The 26,334-nt window shown below is 41.0% G+C and overlaps 1 protein-coding gene across 3 annotated transcripts in view; it reads left to right on the top strand.

The window, feature by feature from the left end:
- The window catches only part of Lmo7 (LIM domain 7), a 122,631-nt gene that overhangs the window by 51,100 nt on the left and 45,197 nt on the right, over positions 1 to 26,334 (top strand). For 2 of the 3 annotated variants that reach the window (XM_035452607.1, XM_035452609.1), the window contains 5 exons: positions 10,482 to 10,512; positions 11,502 to 11,615; positions 16,158 to 16,356; positions 19,518 to 19,770; positions 24,110 to 24,139. In XM_035452607.1, the coding sequence (XP_035308498.1) occupies positions 19,556 to 19,770; positions 24,110 to 24,139 (245 nt within the window). In that variant the 5' untranslated portion in view covers positions 10,482 to 10,512; positions 11,502 to 11,615; positions 16,158 to 16,356; positions 19,518 to 19,555. Of the gene's footprint in view, positions 1 to 10,481; positions 10,513 to 11,501; positions 11,616 to 16,157; positions 16,357 to 19,517; positions 19,771 to 20,681; positions 20,964 to 22,467; positions 23,188 to 24,109; positions 24,140 to 26,334 lie in introns of all 3 variants that reach the window. The other variant, XM_035452608.1, reaches the window with a different exon arrangement.

Genomic DNA, 26,334 nt, shown 5'->3' on the forward strand with positions numbered 1-26,334 from the left:
GTTATACATGGTTGTTAGCTGCCACATGGAGTTGAACTCGGGCCCTCAACGGGCGATCTCTCCAGTCTGAAAAAAGGTTATCTTTAAGAAGCTAAGCAGTGTTGCCTTATTTTGTATACTTTTATAATCTTATTTTGCTTTCTTTGTGATGCTGAGAATGAATTGCTTCATACAGACCCCATGCTGAAAATGATTCATTAAAAGTAGTGGTCAGTGAGGGAAATAGCTCTCTTGGTTGACAGTTTCTCAAAATTTTAATTTTGTATACATTTATGAAGAGGGCAAAGCACGCAGTACTCTTCTAATTTCCTTCGTTTCACTCTGAGGTCCTGTTATGATGCTTGGTGTGTGACACATAACTATTGAGAAAATGTGTGTCAGTTGGCACATGATTGCTCTTGAGTAATCATAAATCTCCCAAGCAGAAGACTTGAATTTTGTAGAATTATGGTTGAATTTCAACTGTATTATAAATTTGACTTTGAGCATGGGCTCAAGTCTAGAGAAACGCTCTGCAGAGCTCTGGGTCAGTGTTCTAATAGCCATGAGTGGGTCTGGTAATGTTTCCACTGGTGTCAGTATTCCCTCATCTAACTCTCTCAGGAACATTAAAGACAAGGTCTACACTTCCTTGTTTGCCTTTGCTGCAGGGGGCTATCACCCTGGGTGGTCCTCCCTAGGTCCCATGGCCTATTTAATCTTGCTACTTAACCCTTTCATGTTGTTTTTTTTAGGGCTCAGTCCTTGGGCCTCTCCTCTGTGTGAATACTTTTCAGGTGATGTCATTCAGTCGCAGAAGTCAAATTTTTCATCTGTATGCTGGCTACTCTCCAAATGACCCTCCTGCCATAGATTTCTGCCTAGAGTATCTTACTTAACTGTGTTACCTGTGACCTACAGTGTTCGACTTTACCTGATAAATGACTTGACCATCTCATCTGACCTCAAAGACAGTATCTATGTTGCTGTAGCTACCTTGCATTGTTGGGTACAGGAGAAAAGATGGGCTGGGGTTTTTCTGCTGTCTCTAAACAGTTTATACAGTTGAGTGTCCTAACACTGTTTAATAACCAGATCATACACAATGGTTCTCAATCTGTGTTCAGTAGTTTTATTGCGTTCTATTTGCTTGCCATTTGATGGAATACCGTCTCAGTTGTGAAGCTCCTTTTATGTCCTAACAATCTGATAACACAAAGTAGAAGAGAAAGGGGTATGTGAACTTTGGGTCACAGAATTTGGAACTAAAACCCACCTGTTAGCTCCTGAAATGGCATTCTTCATTTGTGTTATAGGACATTGTGTGCTAGGATCCTTAAATGCTTGCTTTTATTCCCCTTTAAATAAAACTGTTTTATGTTATGTGGGAGGGAGGCGAAATTTAATAAGTTATTTTTAAAAGAAGGTACTTAGTCATACATAATTGGAATGAGCATTATGTTGCTAGGGCAAAAACTGTTGAATTTCTAAGAGTGTTTTTCTCACATCGGTAAGTATTGATATTAGACTTATGTGTTTGTGGGTGGTGTTTTATTTGTTTTTTTTTTTTTTTTCCTGGTGTCATTCTTGCGGTTCTGCACTAGCCAGATAGAGCTATGCTCTGTAGAAATGGCAGGTCTAAAGCCATGAGTCACAGGTCTCCAACTTCCCTGGGAAGCTGTCAAAGGGAAGGCAGCTCCATTTATAGTTTGAAGGTGGGAGGGGAGGAAGGAGAATGTGAGTTGCTTTCCTTTAGTGCAGTTTGCTTTTTTGAGAGAAGGAAAGAACGGGTGAAATGTTCTAAGAATCCGTCTCTAACTTCTTTTGTTCTCACTCCCATTTGATGCAGTGGAAGGTGCTGGTGCGTGTTCTATTTTAAATGATGGAATGGATGGGCTTCCATTAATAGAGCTTCCCTTAATAGAATAGGAGCTGCAACTCAGCAGATTCCTAGGTTCCCAAGTGGATTCTGGCACTTTGAATGGAAATGACCCCTTTCTTTTAAGGTAGTAGTGTTGGGAATTCTCTTACTTGTGTCTCTTGAAGAGTTCCTTAGTATTCCAGAGTTGATCAGAACCCCTAGATTTCCCTCCCCTTTGAAGGCAGACTGATGTGTATGTAACATTAATGTTTTGCCTGGGGAGATGTTTTGATTGGTGAGAGCACTGGTTCCCCAAGCATCAGGACCTGAGTTAGGTAGAAATCTGGGCATGGCTGCACATGTCTCCAACCCCGGTAATGAGGGGCATGGATGGACAAGCAGACCATGAGAGCCCTCTGGCCAGCCTGCCTAGATGAAAAGGGGAGCTTTGGGTTCAGTGTGAGAGAGACTGTGGCAGTTTCAATGTAGTTGTCCCCCGGAAGCTCATTGGGAGTGGCACTATTAGGAGGTGTGGCTTTGTTGGAGGAAGTGTGTCACTGTGGAGGTGGGCTCTGAGGTCTCTTAAATGTCCAAGCCATGCCCAGTATCTCATTTCACTGTTTCCTTGTGGATCAAGATGTAGGACTCTCAGCTTCTTCTCCATCCAGCACCATGTCTGCCTGCATGCTGCCGGGTCCCACCATGATGACAATGGACGGAACCTCTGAACTGTAGGCCATCCCATTAAATGCTTTCCTTTGTAAGAGTTGCCATGGTCTCTTCAAAGCAATAGAAACTCAAACTAAAATAGAGACCATATCTCAAGGCATATTGAAGAAGACATCTGGGGTCTTGCTCTGGGCTCCATATGCTCCTGAACTTATAAGCATGTATCACTTATACATACCATACATACAGTATATATATAGCATAAACATGTACATACAAACATATATTTTAATATACATATACAATATACACATATAGTACATATAGTCAACATACAGTACATACAAGCATACACACATACATACACATTCAAGCACACATATAACACAAATGCATAACACATACATAAACAAATACAATGCATGTATAATGCATACACACAAATCCATATGCACACATATACTTACATACATACTCACATATATACATGCATATGCATGTCATAAAATCCATATGTATATACCCACACACACCACAGATATGCACATATATGTATATTTACACATACACACCATTCATACATGCATGTGTGTATACATGTATACATATATCCACACAGACACACAAGAAAAAATGATGTTCTTTTCTGTGGTTTGAATGTGTTTCCCAAAGCAGTGCAGGAGTTTTTGGGATAGGACGCTTAAGGTGACAGAGCTCTGCTCTCCTGAATGGATGGGTTAGTGCAGTTACTGGGGGTGGATTAGATAGAGGAGGAGTAGTTCCTGATGAAAGGGTTTGTTTGGTCCATTTCTCCTCTTTTTCTCTCCTCATTCCTTCCTGCTTTCCATCTCACTAGATGTGGGTCTCTTTACCTTAGACTTCCAAACCTCCAGAATAGTAAGAAATGTACTTGGATTCTGTCCTAGCAACACAAAACACACAAAGGCACAGCCATCCTGTCATTAGAAGGACATCTGCTTTGAGTTGTCCCTGCTGTCTCCCACTGTCACACCTGCCTGTGCCCTCACCCATACATGTCCCGCGTATGTAAACCAGATATTGTCTGCAGCCTTTTTCTTCTTTTGGATGCCTATGGAAATCAGTCTCCTGGACCTCGTTTCTTTTTCCCTTTTCATTAATTTCTCTTTTAAACGTTGTGAGCAGGTGTCCAGTGCTGGAAGCAACAGTTGGAAAGTGGAGATTACTTGGTGGTTTGGAGAGGGACCAAGTATCTAGGGAGGTCAGCTTCTCTGATGTCAACATAGTTTCCCAAAAGGCAACACCCAGGTCAGCTGGTGCCACCCAGGGCAGGGCCAGGCTGGGCTGGGTCTCCAGGAAGCTTCCTGGCTTTGCTCTGGGAAGTACCCTGGGGATATAATCATTTGATCTGCTGCAGTTATTCTAGCAGAGGGAGTCAAGGAAACTTATTCTGGTAGCAGTGAGGAGACTGAACCTGGTGTGTGTGACTGCCTGCGTAGAGTTCCTGGGAGAACGTCAAGAATCCAAATTGGCTTTTTGTTTTGATAGAGGAGACCTGAATTGGAGGCTTCGAATGGTGGTAGGTGGGACCCGAATTTAAGAAGAAATTGTTTATTTACGTAGGTGGGGAAGGGCCTTTGTGTACCATGTTGAGCTTATGGAGGTTGGTTCTCTTCTATCATGTGGGTTCCAGGGTGGGATTCAGTTAATCAGTCTGGGCAGTAAGAGCCCTCACCTGCCGAGCTATCTCACTGGTCCTGAGCCAGACTTTTCACTGTGTTAAGTTTCTGCATGAAGGTACCTGGGATGACCCTTCCCCCGCTCCCGCCCCACTTTACAAAAGGAATTCCAGCATGAGTCTTTAGTTGCATGTTTCCCTGTGGAATGGTACAGTCAGAGCTACATTTGATTATAACTGAGCTTGGCCTTGAAATTGGAGGTTGGGAATTGGGGAGAAGAAATGATTTTGGAGGAGGAGTCCTCTCTTAGGGAATTATGAGGTTGGGTCGGAGTGGGAGATCGGGCCTTTCTGAAGTGTGTGAGAATGGGTAGTGTCTTGAAGGGAAAATGAGTTCTGAGGCATGGAGGAAATGAGAAGAAGATAGGATTCGGTGTCAAATGCTGTGAACCCTGATTTGTGACATAATTGCCTCCTGTCTCTTGGCCCTTGATCAGCCTGGCTGGCTCTGTGAGTGGAGGTAATGCAAACACTTGGGTGCTGTCTTTGTCAGCCCCTCGAGTAATTCTCTGATAAACCATGGGCTGGGATGGCTCCAGTTCTCCTCGTCCCTGAGGTGAACAAGCAAGGCTGTGGCGGGTGCAGTGTGTGGGCACAGAGTTAGCTCTTAGAAGGACTTCCAGAGCTACTTTGGATGGAGCAGTAGAATGATGCTGGCTGGCACACACTGGCAAATGAATTTGCTTTCAAACTGCTACCAGCTAATGATGGAAATGGGTTTTTCAGCTGTGTAGACCTCTCTCCCCTCCAGTGGTGAGGTTTTGGAAGACTAGTAGGGCATTTAGCAGTGGCAGGCTCGTAACCCAAGGATGGACAAAGAGGGCTTGCTTGGTGCCAGTGAAGACGTGGATGATGATTGTACCTGGGTGACTCACCCATTGTTTCCACATCCTTCTAGATGTAATTTCTGGTCCTCATTTAAAGCTGTCCCTTTTAAGAGGTCAGAGAAAGTATAATATGAAATAGTATTAAAAACTACATCTCATTCAAACGTCTCTTTGGGGGGAAAAGGCTTCTGCGTCAGGGAAAAGGTGAAAGGTTCAGGCTTTGATGGCTCCCAGTTACTACCCCTAGTCCAATAGGCCAGTCGAGGTGAATGATGACAATAGGGAGTCTTGGAATGTTTCATTTCCTTGCTTGACCTGGGTTAAGAAGTTTGAATCTCACTGATTCTCAGTGAGGCGAGACTCCTGTTTTACAAGCCAGGACTTGGAGCAGTGAGCTCACAAGGCCAATTTCTCATAGATGATTAAAGGGGAGCAGGATACTTGCAGAGAAGTACCTTCTGAGCCAAGTGGGCTCCTCCTGGAGAGTCAGCGAGAACATCCTCTGATTAACAGCTACTTCTTTATTGATTCTGACCAGTGTTTAAAAATCTTTGAGTAGTAAAGAAAGGACCAATGTTATGACTTCCAAGTTTTTGCATATACTCTGTAGCTGTTAGGGTCAGGTAAAGACAGCTCTGGGAGCCCACAGTTGGCACAGTTTGGAGGCCCATGATAGACACAGAGGTGCCAATCCTTGGTCAGGCATCAAAGGGATTTTCAGTACTATCCAATGAACACAATGGAATACTTAGCTCTGCTTGCTATTTTGTGAATATAAAATGCTGTATTTAAAGTTAGGGCATGGTCTTCGGATTAAATACGAGCTATCTATATATTCAAGATAGCCAGTTTTGGCTGTTATCTGAATATTACCACTGATCCTATTTACAGCAATTTTTTTTTTTTTTACATAGGTAAGTCTTTGACTATTTTTTTTTTTTTTCAGATATCACCATTCATGATCTGGCCTGCTTTTATGTTTTTGTGTGTTGCTGGTTTGGTTACTGATACTCAGTTTTACAGAGTTTATTTTACTGCAGTGTCAGAGGAAACCTGGAGACTGGGGAGGTGGCTCAGTGTAGCTCTATGAGCATGAGGACCTGAGTTTGAATTCGCAGTACCCAGCTGGGAACCTGAGCAAGGCTGCTTGGGCCTGTAACCCTGGCCTTGGAGTCGGGAGGTGTGGGTCCCAAGACTTTACCAGCAAGCTACTCACCTAAATAGTGAGATTTGGTTTACTGGGAGGCCCTGTCTCAAGACAGTGAGGTGGAGAGCCATAGCATAAGATGCCCAGTGTAGTCCTCTGGCCTCTGAATGGGTGTACATGAGTGTATGCCTGCCCCCAACCCTAACTGTGGGTAGCAGTGGAATCAGAGTCAAAGTGGATAGAAGTTGAAAGTAGGTTAATGCAGTTTAATTTTTTTTTTCAACATCATATGAATGTTAAAAGAAAAGCTCCTAGGTCAGTGGTTCTCATGATCCCTTTGGTGGTCAACCAATCCTTTCACAGGGGTCACCTAAGACCATTGGAAAACACATATATTCACATGACAATGCATGGCAGTAGCAAAATTACAGTGATGAAGTAACAACAAAAGTAAATTTATATTGAGGTCACCACAACGTGAGAAACTCGAGTAAAGGCTGAAAGCCACTGCCTTAGGTGTTTGCTTTAGAGCTTTTCTTGTCAATTTGCCTTCCAGAAAAAGTCAGAAAAATTCATTCAATGGATGAGAATATGTGTGTATCTTGCATTATGCTGATCATATAAAATATTTTTATGTATTTTTCAAGACCCTTTATTCCTGTACTAGAGACAGCACAGAGAAAAACCACACAGAAATTTTTATACTCTCATAATTGGGCAAAAGTTTGAAAAAAATTGCAGGACTAGAGGATATATTCAATGATAGAGTGCTTGCCTAGCATGTGGTGCCATGTTTGGTTCTCAACACCACAAAAACAAACACATGCAGGCAGAGATGGTGGTGAATATAAGATAAGGAGGGAGGAAGAGGAAGTTAGGGCTGGGCTGTGGTGGCGCATGCCTTTAATCCCAGCACTCTAGAGGCAGAGGCAGGTGGATCTCTGAGAGTTCAAGGTCAGCCTGGTCTACAGAGTGAGTGCCAGAACGGGCTCCACAGCAATACAAATAAACCCTGTCTCGAAAAGCCAAACAAACAAACAAACAAACAAACCAAAAGATGAAATTAGGGAGTGTTGTGTTAGATTACCTGAAACTTAAATGTCAGGGTCCAGCACAGGACTTCCCTAGGAGGCTCTTGTGTGAAGAATGGTGAGAAGACAGCCTTCCCTCCCTGGGCCACAGTCTGAGGACTAGTCTTGAGGAATTAATGTGTATGTCCACTTATCTGTTGAAATGGGATATTATCTCTAGTTTATCAATAGGAATGGAAACTCTGAAAGTAAATGGCCCAGATAAATAGAGCCAGCCCATGGGAGTCACATCTGTCCCTAAAATGCTCCCTCTTTCAGCATGGTGTCATGGCATCTCCAGTTGGGATTCACTTGTTCTGGTGGAGTCACTTATCTTAGGCAGACTTTATTTTCTGTCCTGGATTGTGTAGTCACTTGTTTCCTTGAGCTTCCTCTTTCTGCTTGTTAATTGAAAAGGTCTTAGGGTGTGTTATGTGGCCACCCACTGGGGTGTGTGTGTCAGTGTGAACTCTACTCCAGCAATCTAGGGCCATGTGAATTCCTGGTGTTACGTGTTTCAGTGATAGGAAGCTAATTTGGCTGGCCTGTGTGTGTTGGTGTTCTGGAGCACGTTGTAAATGCTCATACTTAGAAAGGAATGTGAAGTGAAGGGCAAAAATGCAAGGTCACTGCTATTGGATCTCACACAGAATAGCCTTACCTTGCATTTCCAATGATTGCTTATCATTATAAAAACTCACAGCCAGATGGACTAGAAACACTCATTGCAAGCAATTGAAAGGAGGTAGGCCTTCAAGAGGGCCCTAGGATTCCAGATGCTTAAAGACCCCTACATCTTTAAGACCCCTACATCTTTAAGACTTTTGTACTCTGGATAGTTTACTGTTTGAAGTGACACACTGCTCATCAATAGCTTCAAGTGATAGCCCCACTTCCGATTTCTAAAACAAAATGCCATTCATTTTTGCAAGATGACTTTCTTTTAACCGAAGACATTAATTATAATTTATTGAGCACTTCAGCTGTGAAATTTCTCCAGGTTATTTTTTGAAGTATAAAACACAAACAGAAAAAAAAATATATAAGTATGGTGTAAGTCACAGATGAACTCCCAAGGGCTTAAGAGATGGTTCAGTTGATAAACGTCTTGCCCTTCAAACACCAAGACTTGTGTGATTCCAGAACCCATGCTAAAAATAGCCCATAAACTGATAAATTTACAGATCAAAGATTCCTTAGGAAGAAAACAACACAGGTAGCTGGTGTTCAGACCAAAATTCAAATTCCCAGCATTGGAGGAAACCTTGCTCTCTGCCACTTGCCTCTCCTGTTCTCAATCCCAAGGGTACCAATCTCTGTCTTGAGTCTAGCAGCAGATTTTTCTTTTGCTTGTTTCAGCACTTTTATATTAATGCATCCATATTATCTGTCCTCTACTCTTCCCATTGCTTGTGATACTGACCCATATGCTAGAATGAAGTTGCAGGCTGTTCAATCCCATGACCATTTGGAGTTTCACTGTGTCCTTATTCCATAATATAAGGATGATAGAAAGTCTCCTGTGTTGACTTTTGCTAAACAAAACCACTGTTCTTGAGTCTTAACTTGGAAATGGAGTTGCTGGGTTGTGGTGTACGGACATGTTTAGTTTACACAGATGCCCTCAAATAGGATCAGATTATTAATGCACCAAATATTTCTACCAGCAACGTGAGGCCTTACGGATTTTCCTGCTGATGCTTTTTTGGGGGGTTGGAGCTGAATAAGTTCATTTTGTTTCATGTTTGTTCTGTGAAAAGAAATTGTTGTAGATACTTGGAAAGCTGAGTTCAGCCTTTGTATTCACTGTCATGTTAGTTTTCTTTTTCTCTGTATTACCTGCTTGCTATATGGAATATTTTCCATAAATATCTTGACAGCAAATGCAGGTGAATGTTTGTTTTTGCTACTTACAGCTATGCTGAAAAGCTATCTTAGAAGCCATCTAGCTCAGGCTTCTGTAGTGTGATTCTCACTGGTGTTGGTAATGATGGACAATACATGAGTACTTGAGGGAGGCTCCATCTGTCTGTTGCACGCTATTAAGTCTCTTCAAAACTGAGGTGATACCTGTTTCCTTTTGTCTTTCTCATAAGCATCATGCCATTTTACAGGCCAACGAAAATGTCCGACATGCCTGTAATAGAATTCAAACTCTTCAGGTCAAAGTTCACGGTTGCTTTGGTTGTTGTTCTGTAGGGTATCACTAGCTAGCCCTGGCTGGAATTCACTAGGCCTAGTGTCCTTGTGTTATGTTTTTGTTTAAAGAAAAAGTGAAAGGCCCAAGATGAGACATATTGACTAGTTTATTATAAGGCCCGGCAGAGTAGGGAGACTAAAGAGAGAAGAGAAACAGGGTAAATGGCTGACCTGACCGCCATGGCCAGTCGCCATAGAGAAAGCACGTAGATGGGAGAAGAGAGAGTGAAGTAGAGAGAGAGAGAGAGAGAGAGAGAGAGAGAGTAAAGAGGGTGAGCAGCAGGGAATTTGGGACCTTTAAAGGGAAGACTGCACATGCACACTGAGGTTCCATGCATGCCCAGAGTCCTCAGCAGGCCGTAATGCATGGCGGGTGACGTAGCACGTTTTCCTGTTCATGCCCTGACTGTTGTCAGGGGGCAGGGTCTGTCTCTTAAAGAGGTAGAGTTGATCAGCATTAAAGCCTGAAGGTTTCACTTTGAGCTCACAGAGATCTGCCTACCTCTGCTTCCCCAGTAATGGGGTTAAACTATTAGGTCCCATCCTGCTTCATGGCCTGTTTTTAAAACTGTAATTTTCAACTCCAGCAGGACCAGGTTCTTTGAGTGGTTTGCAGAGGGTTTTTTTGGGTGAAAAACCTGTGGTCAGTGGAGGGAAAACTTAGTGCAAAGCCCTTTGTTTGCTTTTCTCCTTTCAGGTGTGTGTTTCCCAATTTTCCTGTCATATGCACACTTCGACTTTTGCTTAAAAACCTTCAGATTGGATTTAAACACTACTTACAGAAAACTGAATATAACTCATCAGACTATTATGGATAAAATAAGAAATAGAGCAATTTTTTTTTAAATCAATGGCTAAGGGAAAATTCTTGTGTTTTGTTCTCTAAGATTTCTGAATGTCCAAGGTGATTTTAGTAACTGATGGACCTTTATAATGAAAATGAATTTTAACTGTAGTTAATAATTTAAGGCCCATGGATATTATTTAATCAATATGTTCTCTTTCTTTATAGGCAAGAAGAGACTGACAGGAGACTGAAAAATGTAAGCTCTATTTAATGGAGTGCTATAAATAGTTTTCCTTTATGTTCTATAAAGTCATAATGGATCTAAGAATATAATCTGTCATCTTTTCTAATTAAAATTTACCTAGAAACCAACCAGTTAGTCTAAGTGTATGTATTAGAATTCATCATTAGACTTTGTGTAGATCTGATTTTACCATATGAGAGATTAGGTTTCAGGGACTGGTTGTTATGTTTCTAATTTGTAAATATCAAGCTCAATTTAAAAGGTTTAGGGGAGCAAGCAGATTATCAAATTAAACGTTAAGTGATGACATTGCTGCTTAAGAACTTTAGGTAATTATTCAGTGTAGGCTGATATCATGTGCTTAATATGGTACAAGCGTAGAGGAGAATCTAAAAGTAACAGTTTCTAGATTTAAAATATTGGGCCGGGCATTGGTGGCATATGCCTTTAATCCCAGCACTCGGGAGGCAGAGGCAGGCCGATCTCTGTGAGTTCAAGGCCAACCTGGTCTTTAGTTCAAGTGCTAGGATAGGCTCCAAAGCTATACAGAGAAACCCTGTCTTGAAAAACCAAAAAAAAAAATTAAAATTTAACAATTAATTTTTTAAAAATATACTCATCAAGCAAGCTGAGAATCACTGACTTTAGGTGTTTATTAGGTAGTTTTGTTGGAAAAAATATTGACATAAAACTTTTTTCACTTGTGGGCCAGGGAGGCCCCTCAGTTGGGTAGAAGAGCTTGCTGTGCAAGCTTGGTGGTCTGAGTTAGATCCCTGGAAGCCACACTCGTAGGATGAGATGGGGGTCAGACAAGAGACTCACCCAGAAACTCACGGTCAGTTATACACAGTGGAAGCAACTAGAGAAGGCTCTGCCTCAAAACAAATGTAGAATGTGAGAATCAACTTCTGGAAGGTGTCCTCTTTCCTCTACACTTGTGAACCTGCATATTCTCTCTCTCTCTCTCTCTCTCTCCTACTGATCTTGTTCTTGTCATTTAGGTTTTGATAACTTTGTACTGGCTGGGAAGAAAAGCACAAAATAACCCTTACTATAATGGTCCCTACCTCAATCTGAAAGCTTTTGAGACTCTGTTGGGACAAGCCTTGACTAAGGTAAGGAACAAAGTCCATCCGTATGAGATGTCTACTGTGGCATAGGCTCCTACTTGATCATGAGCTTCCCTTCCACGCCTCAGGCTCTCTGCAGCAGACATGGAGGTTGTCTGTGCTCCTTTCTAGACAGGGCTAAGTCAGCAGGTTGGCTACTCATTTTCTGGCTTAATATGTGTCTTTCAGGGAGTGAGCTATCTATTCCAGAGCAGGTTCCAAGGTATAGAATTTTATGTCCTTAATTTTAGGTAATTTGGTGACACACACATTGCTTTTTATACACTATATAACTTAACTGTTTCTATACTCATTATGAGCTCAATCTGCAGTAAAAGGCATTTTTAGGGCTATTAACATTTATAGGAGTTACTCAGTTTCCTTATATTAATCTGTTCTTGTCATGGGTAATTATCTAGTGACCACATTCCAATATCACCATGCTGCTAGTGTTCATTGAGGAGTAATAAATATGAGGTGAAACTTGATAAAGTTTTTCTTGTTTCAAGACACCCTCAAGTAATATAAGTTATCTCCAACTTGCTATGTAGCCAGGGTGACTTTGAACTCCTGATCTTCCCTACCTCTACCTCCCAACTGCTGTGATTGAAGGCAAGAGTTATGATTGACTCCTGAGGAGATTTTAAAGTTAGATTCCTTGTTTTTTCATTTTTAGTTTTTTTTTGTGTAATCACACACACGTGCACACACACACACACACACACACACACACACACACACACACACACACACACACACGAGAATGCTGGTGACTTTGGTGGCCAGAAGAGAGCATCAGGTGCCTTGGAGTTAGAGTTACAGGAGTTGTGAGCTGCCTGATGTGAGTGCTGAGAACTAGAGCAGCAAGTACTCTTAAATGCTTAGCTTAGAGCCCTTGTTTTTATATACATTTCTGTTCTTTCATATTCTGGAATCATTGTAACAGGCTTTTGAAGCTTGTGGGCTATTTGAGAAGGGCCAAGTGCTGAGTCCAAAACACAGTGATTTTGTTTTGCCAAAACAAAAACAAAAACAAAACAAAACAAAAAAAAAACCCAAAACCTTCATTCATAGGGCCCTATTGGAAAACTAATTTCTCTGTTTTCCTAATTCATTCAGAGCATTTATAAGAATTGGAAGAAACTAAATACTCAAAACTATAAAACACCATCTATATAGTAGTACTTGCTTTGTGAGATTGTTCTAATGATAAACAAGAAAGATATTTAGTGTTTCTGACTCATTGTGAGTACGAAATAAATGTTATGATTAGAGCAGAGGAATATTTGGACATGATAAAAATAATTGCCTTTGCCTATATCTACCCATATCTTTAAAAATACTTTGGCTGCATCTGGCCATGTGTACACTATAAAGGATTACACATTTTTTCCTTTGATTGTAAGGAATTGATAACTTTAGGTCTAGGGAGTTAGCTCAGTTGGTAAAATGCTCACTGTGCAAGCATGAGTGTGACCCCTGAATCCATCCAATAAAGTGGCGTATGGTGATACACACATGTAATCCCAGCATGCAGGAGGCAAGGACAGGATTCTGGGGCCTCACTGGCATTCTACTCTTCTGGGAAAACTACACAGCCTGTCCCAGTCTCAAGAAACACAAAACACCAAAAGAAAATACAAGATGGTGGTCTCTTGAAAAACAACCCTGGAGATTGACCTTTGACCTCTGCACACACATGCCTACATGTGCATAAACACTCACACACGTATGTGCATCCACGCATGTGCAGTGTATGTATACATAAACAGAAAAGAGTGAGTAGTTCTGTTCTCCCATGTTTTGGATGAATTGATTGAAGAAAGGAATAGAGAGATTGCCACACATCCATCCATCATGGGCTAGATGTTGGAGAACGGCTGCCTCATCCACCGGCAAGCATAATTGCCTGAGAATGTAAGGCAGATCAGTCCCTGCCATGGCAGAGGGTGAGGCTCTGGTGAGAGAATTGCAGGGAGTTGTGGGTACAAGGGAAACCTGCTTTCACAGCTATTTGAACTAAGGAACTATGCAGTTGGAAGTGACAGGGCACACGGGCTCGTGAACTAGTGCTCTTTATAGCCTTCCCTGCTTTTTATGGCAATGACTCAGGATGAGTAATCGCAGTGCAGAGTCTGTGTTCAGAATGTCTCTTTAAGGGCTGTTCAGAGTCATCCAAGTCAGGATGGTCAAAAGACTTTTTTTTTATAATAGTTAAGCCTGTGGTTGTGTCCTATTCTTCCATTAGCTGGTGGGAGTAGACACGAGAGGCACATGAACATATCATGTGTCTTGTATCAGTTCTTTTAAAATGAAAGGCGTTGTGTCAAGTGTACTTTCCCAGTTCACATTGCAGTGACAATGCCAATTGGAAATAGCAATGAAACCGTACAGAGTGGAAGCTGCTGTACTTGAGTCAGATTATAAGTTGGGAATGACTGACTTTGGGAGACTTGTCAGGGTGAAGTCCTCAAAAACCAAGCAGCAGGGCCAGACTTAGGTTATTTATAACAGGTCACATGGCTCCTTATCAGTCATGTTAACATTCATGATGTCAGAAGTCATATTGTGTTAACTCTGAGGTTTCAAAAAGTCTGTTCAAGAAACCTGCTAGAGCTAAAGATTTACTTGAAAATGTTACTCTTATTTTGAGACGTAGCCTGTTGACGCTGAGCTTGACTTCCCCATGTGTTGGAAGTGGCAAGTAAAGGTAGATACTGGCGTTTTTCATGCCAGAATGTCAAGTTTAATGCTAGTGTGGCATCTCTGTACTAGCTGTTCTTGGCATTTCAAACACTTGTCAGACAATTGACTCACAGAATTGATGGATCTGACTTGGCAGAAGTCTGCTTGAAACAGCTGCTAATTACTTGTCATGAGCACTTGCCAGCCCTTCTTCATATGTTCCAAGTATTCACGATAAAATGTTAAGACAATAACACTTGGAAACCTCACATCATTACTACCTGATACAGTGCTTGTGTTTTGACTTTATTTAATAGTGTCTGCCATCTATCTATGTCTTTCCTTAATCATTTGAAGACGAATTCAGATACCATACCTCATTCGTGTATTCTCCCTAGTGCATGAACAGGCTTTGGGAGCCCATTCCCTATGGAGGGATACTCTCTCAGTCTAGAACAGTGAGGGCCTCGGTCCTGCCCCAAATGATGGGACAGACTTTGATGATGCCCCCATGGGATGCCTCACCCTCCCTGAGGAGTGGATGGGGGTGGGATTAGGATATGGTGGGCAGAACGGGAGGACTGGAGGGAGAGGTAACTGGCATTAGTATGTAAAATAAGATTGTTCTTAATTTAAATAAACAACTTAATAAAAAATAGTAAGGATATTTTTCTGTATAGCTGTAATATACATTTGCGTTGGTGGCACACGCCTTTAATCCCAGCACCCAGGAGGCAAAGGCAGGCAGATCTCTGTGAGTTCAAAGCCAGCCTGGTCTACAGAGCGAGTTCCAGGACAGGCTCCAAAGCTACACAGAGAAACCCTGTCCCAAAAACCAAAAAAAAATCTCATCAGCATTCATCAATTCATCATCATTTTTTATTGACTCTATTTCTATTTCCTGTGGTCTCCCAACTATTTTTATACATTTGTCCAACTATTTTTTATAGTTTTTAAAACTTAAATCAAGATTTAATCCAAGCTTGCATGTTATATTTTGTTATTAATTCTTATGTTCTTTAACTTGTCACCTGAGGTTAACTTTATTGATTTTCATTTATGTCCTATAATTTTTAAGAGGTCAGTTAGGTTTTGTCATTAAATTTTAGAGGTGTGTTAATTAAAATGGCTTATTTTGGGAAAGTTCTACATAAGGTATATACCAAGACGTAATATCATATCATTTGCTGTATTTCCATGTATCTCTTATTCACATAAGAGCAAAAAAACCTTATTGCCATCTAAGGAAGGAAAATTTTATGGCCAGCAAGCTTGTATGCTACCCTTGACCCAATAAGACAGACAGCCTGGCTGCTACCATCTCAATCTAGGTTGCACTATCATGAAAATAAACAAATTCTGTGCTGTGAGCACTCCACTGCTCTTTAAAACAATAGAATCTGTTTTTTTGAGATCAGACAAGGTAAGAAAAGTCACTCTAGTCTTTTGTATAGCAAAAACCACCTCAAATAGTTCCTGGAGAGAGAATGAGACATCCTAAAGATGTGCCTCCCTTTTGGGTGTCTACATTAGGATTTTTTTTTTCTCTTTGATTTCTTTCATCTTTCTACCAGACAAAAATATAAACCATTGACCAGCATGTCAAGACTGTTTATATTAGTACTTTCATCTTATGTATTGATTCTATAACTTTGTGAAATAATTTCATATATCTTATTATTTTGTGTAATTTTGATTACCCACCTGTCATACAGTTTGTGGAGAAAAACGATGTGCTTTCAACATTTATTTTTCTTTTGTTGAACAGGGAAATCTTGTCAATTTGACTGCCTAATTAATCAGAGCTTTTACACTTCGAAAGTTCCCTTTCACTCACTGATCTTTGTACAATGTTTCCTTAAGGCACTTGAAGATTCTAGCTGCCTGAAAAGAAGTGGCCGAGACAGTGGCTACGGTGATATCTGGTGCCCTGACCGAGGAGAGTTTCTTGCCCCTCCAGGTAGCCACAGGAGGGAAGATTCCTTTGAAAGCTTGGACTCCTTGGGGTCTAGATCCCTGACCAGCTGCTCCTCAGATCTCACACTTAGAGGTGGGAAGGAAGGTGAGTTGTGACTTGGGATATAGGTTTATTTTACATGTTCATATATAAAGAGGAAATGAGATGGTGGATGAGTGAAAGTAGGGATGAAAACAGTTCAAAGATTTCATCAAGCTGTAGAGTTTAATAATTCCATGCAATTAGGTGGATTTTTAAATTTTGTTTTGCTTTTTATTTTTCCTTCAGTCACACCTTATAGTAATGCCAGTCACCCTCCCCCCCCCTTTAACTTCTGTATTTGGACAGGACTTGTGAGGAGATGGCTTACTGATTGGATTTTGCCAATCAGAAATTCTTCAGATAGAGGCTTAGCATAGGTATCTAATAACAGCTGTTAACTCATATATCCAAACACAAAATGAATAAGTAAATTGTCTTTCTACCTCCCAAGTCTTTTTCTTTCTTGCCTTAATTTACCAGAAAGTTTTAAGAAAAAATGAAAGAGGAAAAGTGGTTTAACAGCTCTGTCTAAACTTTAATTGACTGGGTAACGAGGAGGTAGGAAGCATCTTCCAGCAGTTCTAATCCAGGACAGAATGAGCATGAGAGAATGAGTTAATGCAATTCCTCTTGTGGGAAGGACCTTCCATTCAAACTTGAAAGCTTGAGGTCAAATCCACCATTGCCATACATGTCTTTGAGGCTGGCAAGATGGTTCCGTGGTGAGAGGTGCTCGCTGCTTGCTGCTAAGCGAGTTCCATCTCTGAGACCCACAGAGCACAAAGAGGGAGAGAATCGACTCCTGTATGTTGTTTTTAGACTTCTATATGTGTGTTATGGCAAGGATGAGCATACATCCCTTCACACAAAATCAGTAAGGATAAGTAAATATAAAAAAAGAATTGTATGTATATTCCTATGGCTCCTAGGTAGTATTAATAGTTTCTGACTAAATATTTAGGTAGTCTGGATTTAGTCTAGTAAGTAGAAACCATAGATGACATTTCAAATACTGAGGCTATAGGTCAGTGGCTGACATCCACGAGACGATCAAGTTTAAACCCCAGCACTTGCGAGACCAGTTTATCTTTTTCCTTTTTAAAAGTGTATCTGTGCTTCAAGCCTTGTCGTTATCAGGAAAGAAATGGGAGCTCCTACTGGGAACTTGTCTCCATCCTTGAGGTTTCAGTTTGTTTACTGTGGACATAAATACTTTAGCCAAGACTTCTATTATGTGAAATCTCAAACACCACAAATAATAAGCTTGTTTTCTAAAAGTCGGTGAAGCATGATCGAAAAACTAAATTCTTTAACTTTTAGAGCAGTGACAGCAGAGATTGTGAACGGCTTTAGTATTACCCTTTGTAACTGCCACTGTTTTTGTTGGCTCTTCCCTACCGAGGTATGACTTTTTCAGAGAGCAGATGAAAATGATCGTATCTGTAAGGAAAGAAATCTAAGTTTGTAATTCAGCCGAATAATTAGAGTTGTAAACTGACACTGAAAAATCTCAACCCACTATGTTCCTTTTAGCTGACCGAGGAGCCTATGGTATGTGATGTTTGAACTTGTATCTGCCTGTCAAAGAGTAACAGCAGGAAAGGTTGTGGCTTTGTGGCATGTGTGGATTTACCATCAAAACAGAGACACAGTGGTGCAAGGTCTGAGTCTCCTTTGATATACAGACCCATGCCTGGTGTGTGTGACGTAAAGCAGAGGGCCCCATGGTCACATTGCAAGAGGACCTTGTTTAAGGGCTGTAGAGGTCTGGGCAATTGCAAGTAGGGTAGTGGGAGGGAGGCCGGTTCCAGGAGAAGGAAACATTTTTGTGACTATTCTATTAAAATTCTGCTGCCTACACCATTACAGTGGGTGGTAACCATAATTAGGATAATATTTTTAGGATTAGAAAACTGTGCATTTCATGAGTTTTGTATGAAAACATATCAGGAATGATATTTGTACCAATAAAAACTGTTAGCTAGAAAACAAGATTTTTAAGTTTAAAATTTCAAAGGTCAAATAGTCTGTGATTTTCAAATTTCATGAGTAGGTTTGGTAAGAAAAGGGTCTTTCTCTCTCTTTTTTTAGTAAGTGTTAAAAACAAAGCAAAAGAAAACAAAAGTAGCTTAATTGCCTCTGGTATCCTGGCCATGGCTCCCAAGCCAGTGTCCCTTTCTTCCTAGACAGTCCTTTCACCCGTTCTTGTGACACAGCTGTGTCGAGCAGTTCCTTTGAACCATATTGGCATTGTTTACTGTACATTCCTGCCTGGCAGGTGACAAAGGCAAGCTGGCTTTAGGTCACCTTAACCTGGAAGGTGTGCAGAAAGCCAGTAGCTATGGGCAGAGTTGGAGTTGCCTTCTGCTGCTGGGAGGAAGCAAGCAATGCTCACCAGTGCACTTGAGGCAGGGAACAATGAAAACAGGGAAGATTACTCCTTCTGGAGTTACATGGTTATTCTATTCCTGTGTTTTAAAGCATCTGCGTTTATTGGTTTCTCAGCTAGATAATATATTATTATTTTTGTCTGTCACTGGGATCTATCAAAAAGGCTTTTTTTGTGGTTATGTTTGCTTTTAAATAGGTTTTTTTAAATCACAATTCCTGATTCCCATTACAGTTCCTTTACTTCCCAGAGGGGGGACCCTTTTTAGTTCTGTGCTCTCGTGTGGGTATAAGCTTTAATTTGTTAGGACTTCAGATGTCATCTAGTCTGTCTTCTGTGGTGTAGGATCCTTGTCTGCATGAGTGACCTCACAGGGCCTGTCACTGTTGAGCCTTGTGCAGTCTTCCTTCAGTTTCTATGATTGCCTGTCGCTTCCTGTAACTCCTGATGGCTTTCTGCCATTTCTTACATTCCTGAGCTCCCGTAGAGTCAATCTATCTCACTCGTTAGCTAGATTTTTATCACTTGTGTCATTCCTCAGCAAAGTTATGAGGCATCCTGGTGGCAAAGAAGGTTGGGAAGAGAAGGGACTGAGCAGGGGATTGGGGACTCATGTGCTTATCATGTGCAGAAGAATGAACTGTGTGTGCCTCCAGTATGGAAAGCGAGTCCCTCCTCATGGGTCTTATCACAACTTCTTGACAAAGTTCTAAAAATATTCATGCCTTTTAGCAGCAGGGCTAGGTTTCCAAGGGAGAAGAGGCTATGCTGGGGGAGGGGGGTTCAGCAGGAATACGCTGGCTGGCGAGTAAAGCAAGTTCTTGTGCCTTTCTAGGTTTCGAAAGCGACACAGATTGGGAATTTACATTCAAAATGCAGGAGTATAACAAAGATGACATGTCCTATCGAAGGATTTCAGCTATTGAACCAAAGTCTGCCCTACCATTCAATCGCTTCTTGCCTAACAAAAGCAAACAGCCATCCTATGTGCCAGCACCACTGAGGAAGAAAAGGCCAGACAAAAACGAGGATAACAGAAGAAGCTGGGCAAGCCCAGTCTACACAGAAACTGATGGGACATTTTCAAGGTAATGAATGTCATGCGATATGGTTATTGCGCTCAGGATGTTTTCTGAATTTTCGGGCCTATTTAAGGTGGTAAAGGGAATGGCTCCTAAAGTGTAGTTAACATTTGTCATTAATGGGGATTTCTTTCCCTACCTCTATTTTCAGTCATTAGTATGCTGAAGACAGTTGTTGTGTTTCAGAACTTCATCTGCTGGCTAGGCCTTCTTTTAGATGCATGCCTTCAGTTTATTGGTGTGCCTCAGCTTACGGGATCATTGATTCGCTCAATTGTGAGCTCTGCCGATGTGTTTCCTTCCATCATTTCTCCTTTTTTTGTGGATAGCGGTGGGCATGAAGAAAAACTCTTAATTTCCCACCAAATTAGCAGAGCAGAGGATGAGTTTTTAAATCCCTCTTTTCTCACCCAGTGTGGACCTGAAAGAGGTTCTGACCCTGTTGATGAGTGAAGGTTTGCCTGATGTGATTTTGGGCGACTTAGCCAGCTGTAGATTCCATGTGAAAAGGAGACCTGAGGGTTTCAGCTCTCAAACTACTGCTTTCAACTCTTGTCTTCAAGCATTTTCTCCTGATATGTTAGTCTCTAGGATGCACACATGGAAAGGTCAGAAATTTTGTCCCAGCGTCTGGGTATCTATCATGCTACTGACTGAATCAAGAAAGCAATACCCAATCTGTTTGGGATTTGTCTTTCTCTTAACACAGCCTTGTGTATCTAGATTTTTCTCTAACCGTAATGTGAGTTGCTGATGTAATATCTTAATTTGGTCCTAGGAGCTGTGGTGTTAAGCCTGGGAGTTAATTTGTTCCATTCACAGGGGTGCAAACATTGTGAGGTGGAATGCATGCCCTTTGGGTTCTGTGCCACCAACTGCTCACACAGTATTTTAACGTGGTTGGATATTTTGAACAGTAACCAGAGAAGGACTTGGGGTCCCAAGATGGAGCGCTGGCACACAGTCCAAGAAACTTCCACCTCCTCTTGTTATTTGGAAGAGGAGGAAGAAAAGATAACACACACCCCCCACCCCGTGAAGGATGATCTCTATGTGCGGAAACTGAGCCCAGTCATGCCAAACCCAGGGGGTTCTTTTCATCACTTTCTTCCCAAATGTTGGACTCCAGAAGATATGAACTGGAAAAAAATAAAGAGGGAGACTTATAAGCCATGGTATAAGGAATTTCAGGGATTCAGGTTTGTTCACGAGCATGCTCTCGGCCCCCAGTGTGTGTTCTCTGCCCTGGTCTGGTGTATTCTGTGTCTTATTGTTTACAATTAGGGATAGAAAAAGGTTTATTTGCCCTTTAATATCTGTCAAACTTTCATAATAAAAAAAAAAACTTGGATTTAACATGAGGGTACATGCCTAGCACTCTGGAGGCTGAGACAGGAGGATTAAAAGTTTAAAAGAAGCCTAAGCTTCAAAATAAGACCCTGTCTCTGAAAGAAAAAAAAATGGGGGCACTTTTAATGTTTTCTTAATAAATTGCCTATGGCCTATGTTTTTTATCATTAAAACACAACAATGATGACAGCAGCAAGATAAAAAAACCCTCAGATTCTAGACATTAAGAAGACCCCTTTTATGTCTAATTTGGCATGGATTTCAGAACTCATATTCTTCTCCATTTCTTTGTCTGCTTCTCTTTTTTCCCCATTTTTCCATGTCCCTTCATGGCAGAAGGAATTCTGACTCTGAGGATGAGGACTTGGGCTCTCTTGGAAGCTCCACCATTTTTAGTAGACTAGAAAAGGCAGAGCATAGGTTAGCCAGCAGCTACCAAAGACCTTCACTCTTGCTGGAGCTAGCCACCAAGCATGCCATGAGGTCACGGGACACCCATGCAGCCAGGAGGACCAGCGGTGCTTTGGAGGAGTCCAGGTGCACCTGTCTGTATGAGCTACCTGCTTGTGGCTTATCTTAGACATCTTGTTTGGCTGTTGCTGCTGCTGCTGCTGCTGCATTAACCTGGGCCCTGAATACTGACTCATGGAAACTTTAATGACACAGGATAAAGGCACAGTGTGTAACACACTGCCATCTGCATGAGAGTGTTGACACAAAGTCTATAGGAATCAATGTGCTATTAATACAATAATGTGCAAGGCTGTTAATATTTATATGCACAAATTCTTTTGAAAATCCATTCCAAAAATGCTTTTGAAAACATGACTTAAATTTACTGTTGTGAGTGGAGAAAGGAAACCCTTTTAGACAGATCCTGGGAAGGACAAGTCTGGAGAATCCAAACCAAACCTCAGGATCTCTTATAAGATTCTAGAGCACTCTGTTATTTCTACTTACCATGAAGTGTGCTGTGGTGCAAAGTATACATGATGGTCAACTCGGCAGCCTTCTCTAGGGAGGGGATAAGGCCACCATGGAGAATAGAATTAGGAAGTCAGTACAAGGAATGGTGCCCATGTCCATGCCAGAGAGGTACACTTGATGGGAGTTATAGCTCCACCCCTTGTACCTGAGAGTGTTGACAATTCCTGGTAAGTGTAACCTGTTGTTTCTTTAGATGGCACCCAGAAAGTCACAGAGAATAGCATTGAGTATCTGTCTTGTTTGTCATGCTCCCATCCACGGCTCCTAATAATACCCACCTGATAAGTGCTGGTTTGTCTGCTGCCTAATTACCATTCTCCTCATACTTAATACGATTCTCCTTCCTTTTTCTTTTCTGTGCTTCAGTCAGTTTTTATTGCTTCAGGCCCTTCAGACATACTCTGATGACATCTTGTCTTCGGAAACAAGTGTCAAAATTGATCCCACCTCTGGCCCCAGGCTTATAACTCGCAGAAAAAATCTCTCTCACACACCAGGCTATGGTGCAGATGACCTTGAGCTGCCAGCCCTGGATCCTGACTTAGAAAATGATGATTTCTTTGTCAGAAAAACTGGGGCTTTCCATGCAAATCCATGTGTCCTTCGAGCCTTCGAAGACTTTCGAAGGTTCTCTGAGCCAGATGATGCCGTTGAACGAGACATAATTTTGCAGTGTCGGGAAGGTGAACTTGTGCTCCCAGATTTAGAAAAAGATGACATGATTGTTCGTCGGATCCCAGCACAGAAGAAAGAAGTGCCCTTGTCTGGGGCTCCCGATAGATACCAGCCAGTCCCTTTCCCCGAACCCTGGACCCTACCTCCAGAAATCCAAGCGAAATTTCTCTGTGCACTCGAAAGGACACGCCCACCCCAAGAGACAAGCAGTAGCTGTAGAGTGTTAGTTCCTTCCTATCGACAGAAGAGAGACGACATGCTGACTCGTAAGATCCAGTCTTGGAAGCTGGGGACTGCCGTGCCTCCCGTCAGCTTCAAACCTGGCCCCTGCAGCCAGGCCGACCTGCGCAAGTGGGAGGCCATCCGGGAGGCCAGCAGGCTTAGGCACAGGAAGCGGCTGATGGTTGAGAGGTCAGAGTGTGTTTCTGCAAGGATTTGGCTTGTGATGATGGTCTTGTGTAAATTTCCTTATGGAAAAAAAAAAAAGCCTCGTCAGTTTACTCAGCTCTGCATGCTGTGTGCCGTTTTGAAGCATCCTGTAAAACATGATTTGGCTTTGAGAAACTTTTAGTCATTTCATGGAGGAAGTGCAGTTCCATATTTACGCGTCTTAGGATGATTTGAGAAGGTATATACAATGCCTGCCTCTGGCTTGGAATCTGGCTTGAAGTGTCCATCATTATAGTCCAACGTGACACTAGATACAAATATTTTCTGATTGTCTTTGTAGGTTTTTCTCCTCGTGTCTAGCATTTCTGTAGTAGTCTAGTTGTGGTTTGGTTTTATGTGTTTATCACATTTTGCAGTGTCTTTTGTTGAGCTGAGTATTTCCCTAAAATACGTCATTGCAGATTTTATTTAACTTGATTTTTGTTGTTGATCTAGATTTCGTGTACTATCAGTTTGTTGCATTTTTATTTATAAAGTTCAGTGCAAGCACCATGAAAATGCAATGAGTCTGTCAAACTATGTAGTTGTGACCATTTTGGTAACATGAGCCATGCAACTTTCTGATAGCTGTTCTGTTCACTATAAGTTGGGAATGGGCAAATTTGATGAAGCTAAATACAATGAGTGTCTTTAAATCTACCTTTGCTCCTGGCAAGGGGAGGGCTTGTCTTAGGAATTTGTTGGCTCAGAATAAATTATGAAAATGTTGTTATTATTTGACCTGAGACTGACTAAAACCTGAACTATTAAGAAGTGGCTCAGGGCCAACTGGTTCAGATTCGCCCATTTCCAGTAATAATCAAGTTAAAAATGTAGAATGCTTAGAAACTAATGCAGCTGGGGAGAGTGACCTTTTTTAACCTTTGGTCTTTTGGTTTCTTAGACTCTTTCAAAAGATTTATGGTGAGAATGGGTAAGTGGTAAGTTTTATGGTTCACATTAAAACTAAATCTGCATACTTGTTTGTCTCTTCTGTAACTTACTGCACCTATGTCCTGGCATGTTACTAAATGGGTTACATGGGCTTTTTATTTACTTTTTTATTAACATTCTGCAACATTGCAACCTCATTGCAATATTTTTGCATTTTGTACCCAATGCAATGCATGAACCATTATATAAAGCAATAGTTTTTGCTGTATTAAATTTTAACTCCACCCACTTTCTTTTTTCTTCTCATTTAATAATTAAAAGTAACAAGAGCCTAAGAGTATGTTCATTTTGGTATCTGACTCCTAAAATATAGTAGGCTTCTGGTTTCTAGTTGGTGAAGGTCTCCCCCACAAACTGCAGTTTAGAAAGTCTGTGATAGGAAAAGACATCACTGCTCACTTAAAGTTGGAACTCATGTAGCCTACATAGTTCATGTCCTTAGCTGCTGAGGAGCTTTGTTAGTGCGGATGGCTAATAGTTTTGGGAAATATTTTCAAGATTCTCGATTAGGGTAGACAGTTTTTTGTAACATGGCTGCCTACAAAGAGCAAACTGGACTTCCAAATTATGAAAAATGATCTTGGTAGTTTCCATGTTTTTACAAGAGCTATATTTAAATTATTTCTCAGGATTTGTCTACTCATATTTAATATTCATTGGGTAAACCCGACTGCCACTTAAAACTGACTTTCCCAATTTTTTTCCAGTCTAGATGATTTTAAACTAAGTTATTCATTCTTAATGCAGCATTAGCAGGCTTTCTGTAACAGTGAAACGTATTGGTAATATAGTTTTTGAGGAAGAGGAAGAGAGTTGAAGAATACCCAGTATTTTGAGTATCTTCCCCTTTCCAAGGTTTATCCATCTCTCCGAATCTCTAATTTTAATAGTTTTTAATAATTTCAGAAGTTTATAAATATTAGAAGCTACCAAAATTATGACAAAATTCATTATAACAACTCTAGATATCAAGGATGTGATTAAGAAATGGGCAGTGATTACAGTTACTTCTTCCAGTGTGGCATGTGAGGGCACATTGTCCCTTCCTCACACGTGTCCATATCCTTGTGGGTTTCATCTGCAAGGGTGAAGAAGTCAGTCTTTGGCATAACACTTCAGTAGCTGTTCATCAATTTGTTATAGGAAAGCTGTTTTAACTTCATTAAAAATCTTCTTTAGGCTTCAAGCAACCTGAATAACTTTCATAAGGAATTTTCATTTGTAATCACTTTTGACTTTGTAGCATAAGCACATACAAGTACCAAGAGTCTAAGTTCTTGGCGCATGTAAACACATAACTTCCTGTCTGACTGGGATCCTACCTGTTTTCCCTTAGTGTAGGGTTGTTATGTGGCTTGAATTACCCCTCCCAAGAGTGGGATCAATGGTTGAATTCATGCCTAGCTTGCCTGTGGCTCTAAGTTCATTCCCCAATACTCTGGACCCACCCTAACCACAAACAGCAATTAAAAAAAAAGAAAACCTTAAATATTCAACCTCAGATGCTGTGAAATTTTTCTGATCCATAACAGTCAGCAGCAAATGCTTCCACTAGACAATTCCAAGTAGTAGTTTGGTTATTTGGATAGCACAGTGTTTGCTGTAAAAGGCTATTTTAAAAAATCCATATGCAGACTAGTGCTAAGGTAACTACACAAATAAAGCCAGATAATTGAGACTAAATAATACAGACTTGTCAGATAATGGGACTTAATATGTCTTAGAAAATGCAGTTGTGTTTAGGAGCAATTTTAGGTTTATTTATTTTTTCCCTTTTTCTCCTATGTTTTATAGCTACCAGTGATTTCCTTACATTGATTTTACAATAACGTTAAACTATACATTAAAATTGAATTACTTATATTTTAATGTACAACTCATTGCACATTTATGCTGAATGAACTTTCTCCAAAAATAATATAGTGGAAAAGCAGTACTGTTTGATACTCTGTGATGAAAAACTAACTGCCTATCAGGTGAATGCTGTCTTTGTGGGAAAGACTAATTTGAAGAGAATGAGTGGTATTTTATCTTGGATCTTGACCTACTAAGTCCTAGCTTGCATTTCATGTGTTTTTGGAGCTTGTGCATGCTATGTAAGTGTTTTACTAAAGCTTTAGTGGGCATGTAACACATTGTTTTATTAAGATGCTATCTGTGTGGCTGCCAGTTCTC

Source organism: Cricetulus griseus (genome assembly GCF_003668045.3).
Source record: "Cricetulus griseus strain 17A/GY chromosome 1 unlocalized genomic scaffold, alternate assembly CriGri-PICRH-1.0 chr1_1, whole genome shotgun sequence".
Classification (NCBI taxonomy): Eukaryota; Metazoa; Chordata; class Mammalia; order Rodentia; family Cricetidae; genus Cricetulus; species Cricetulus griseus.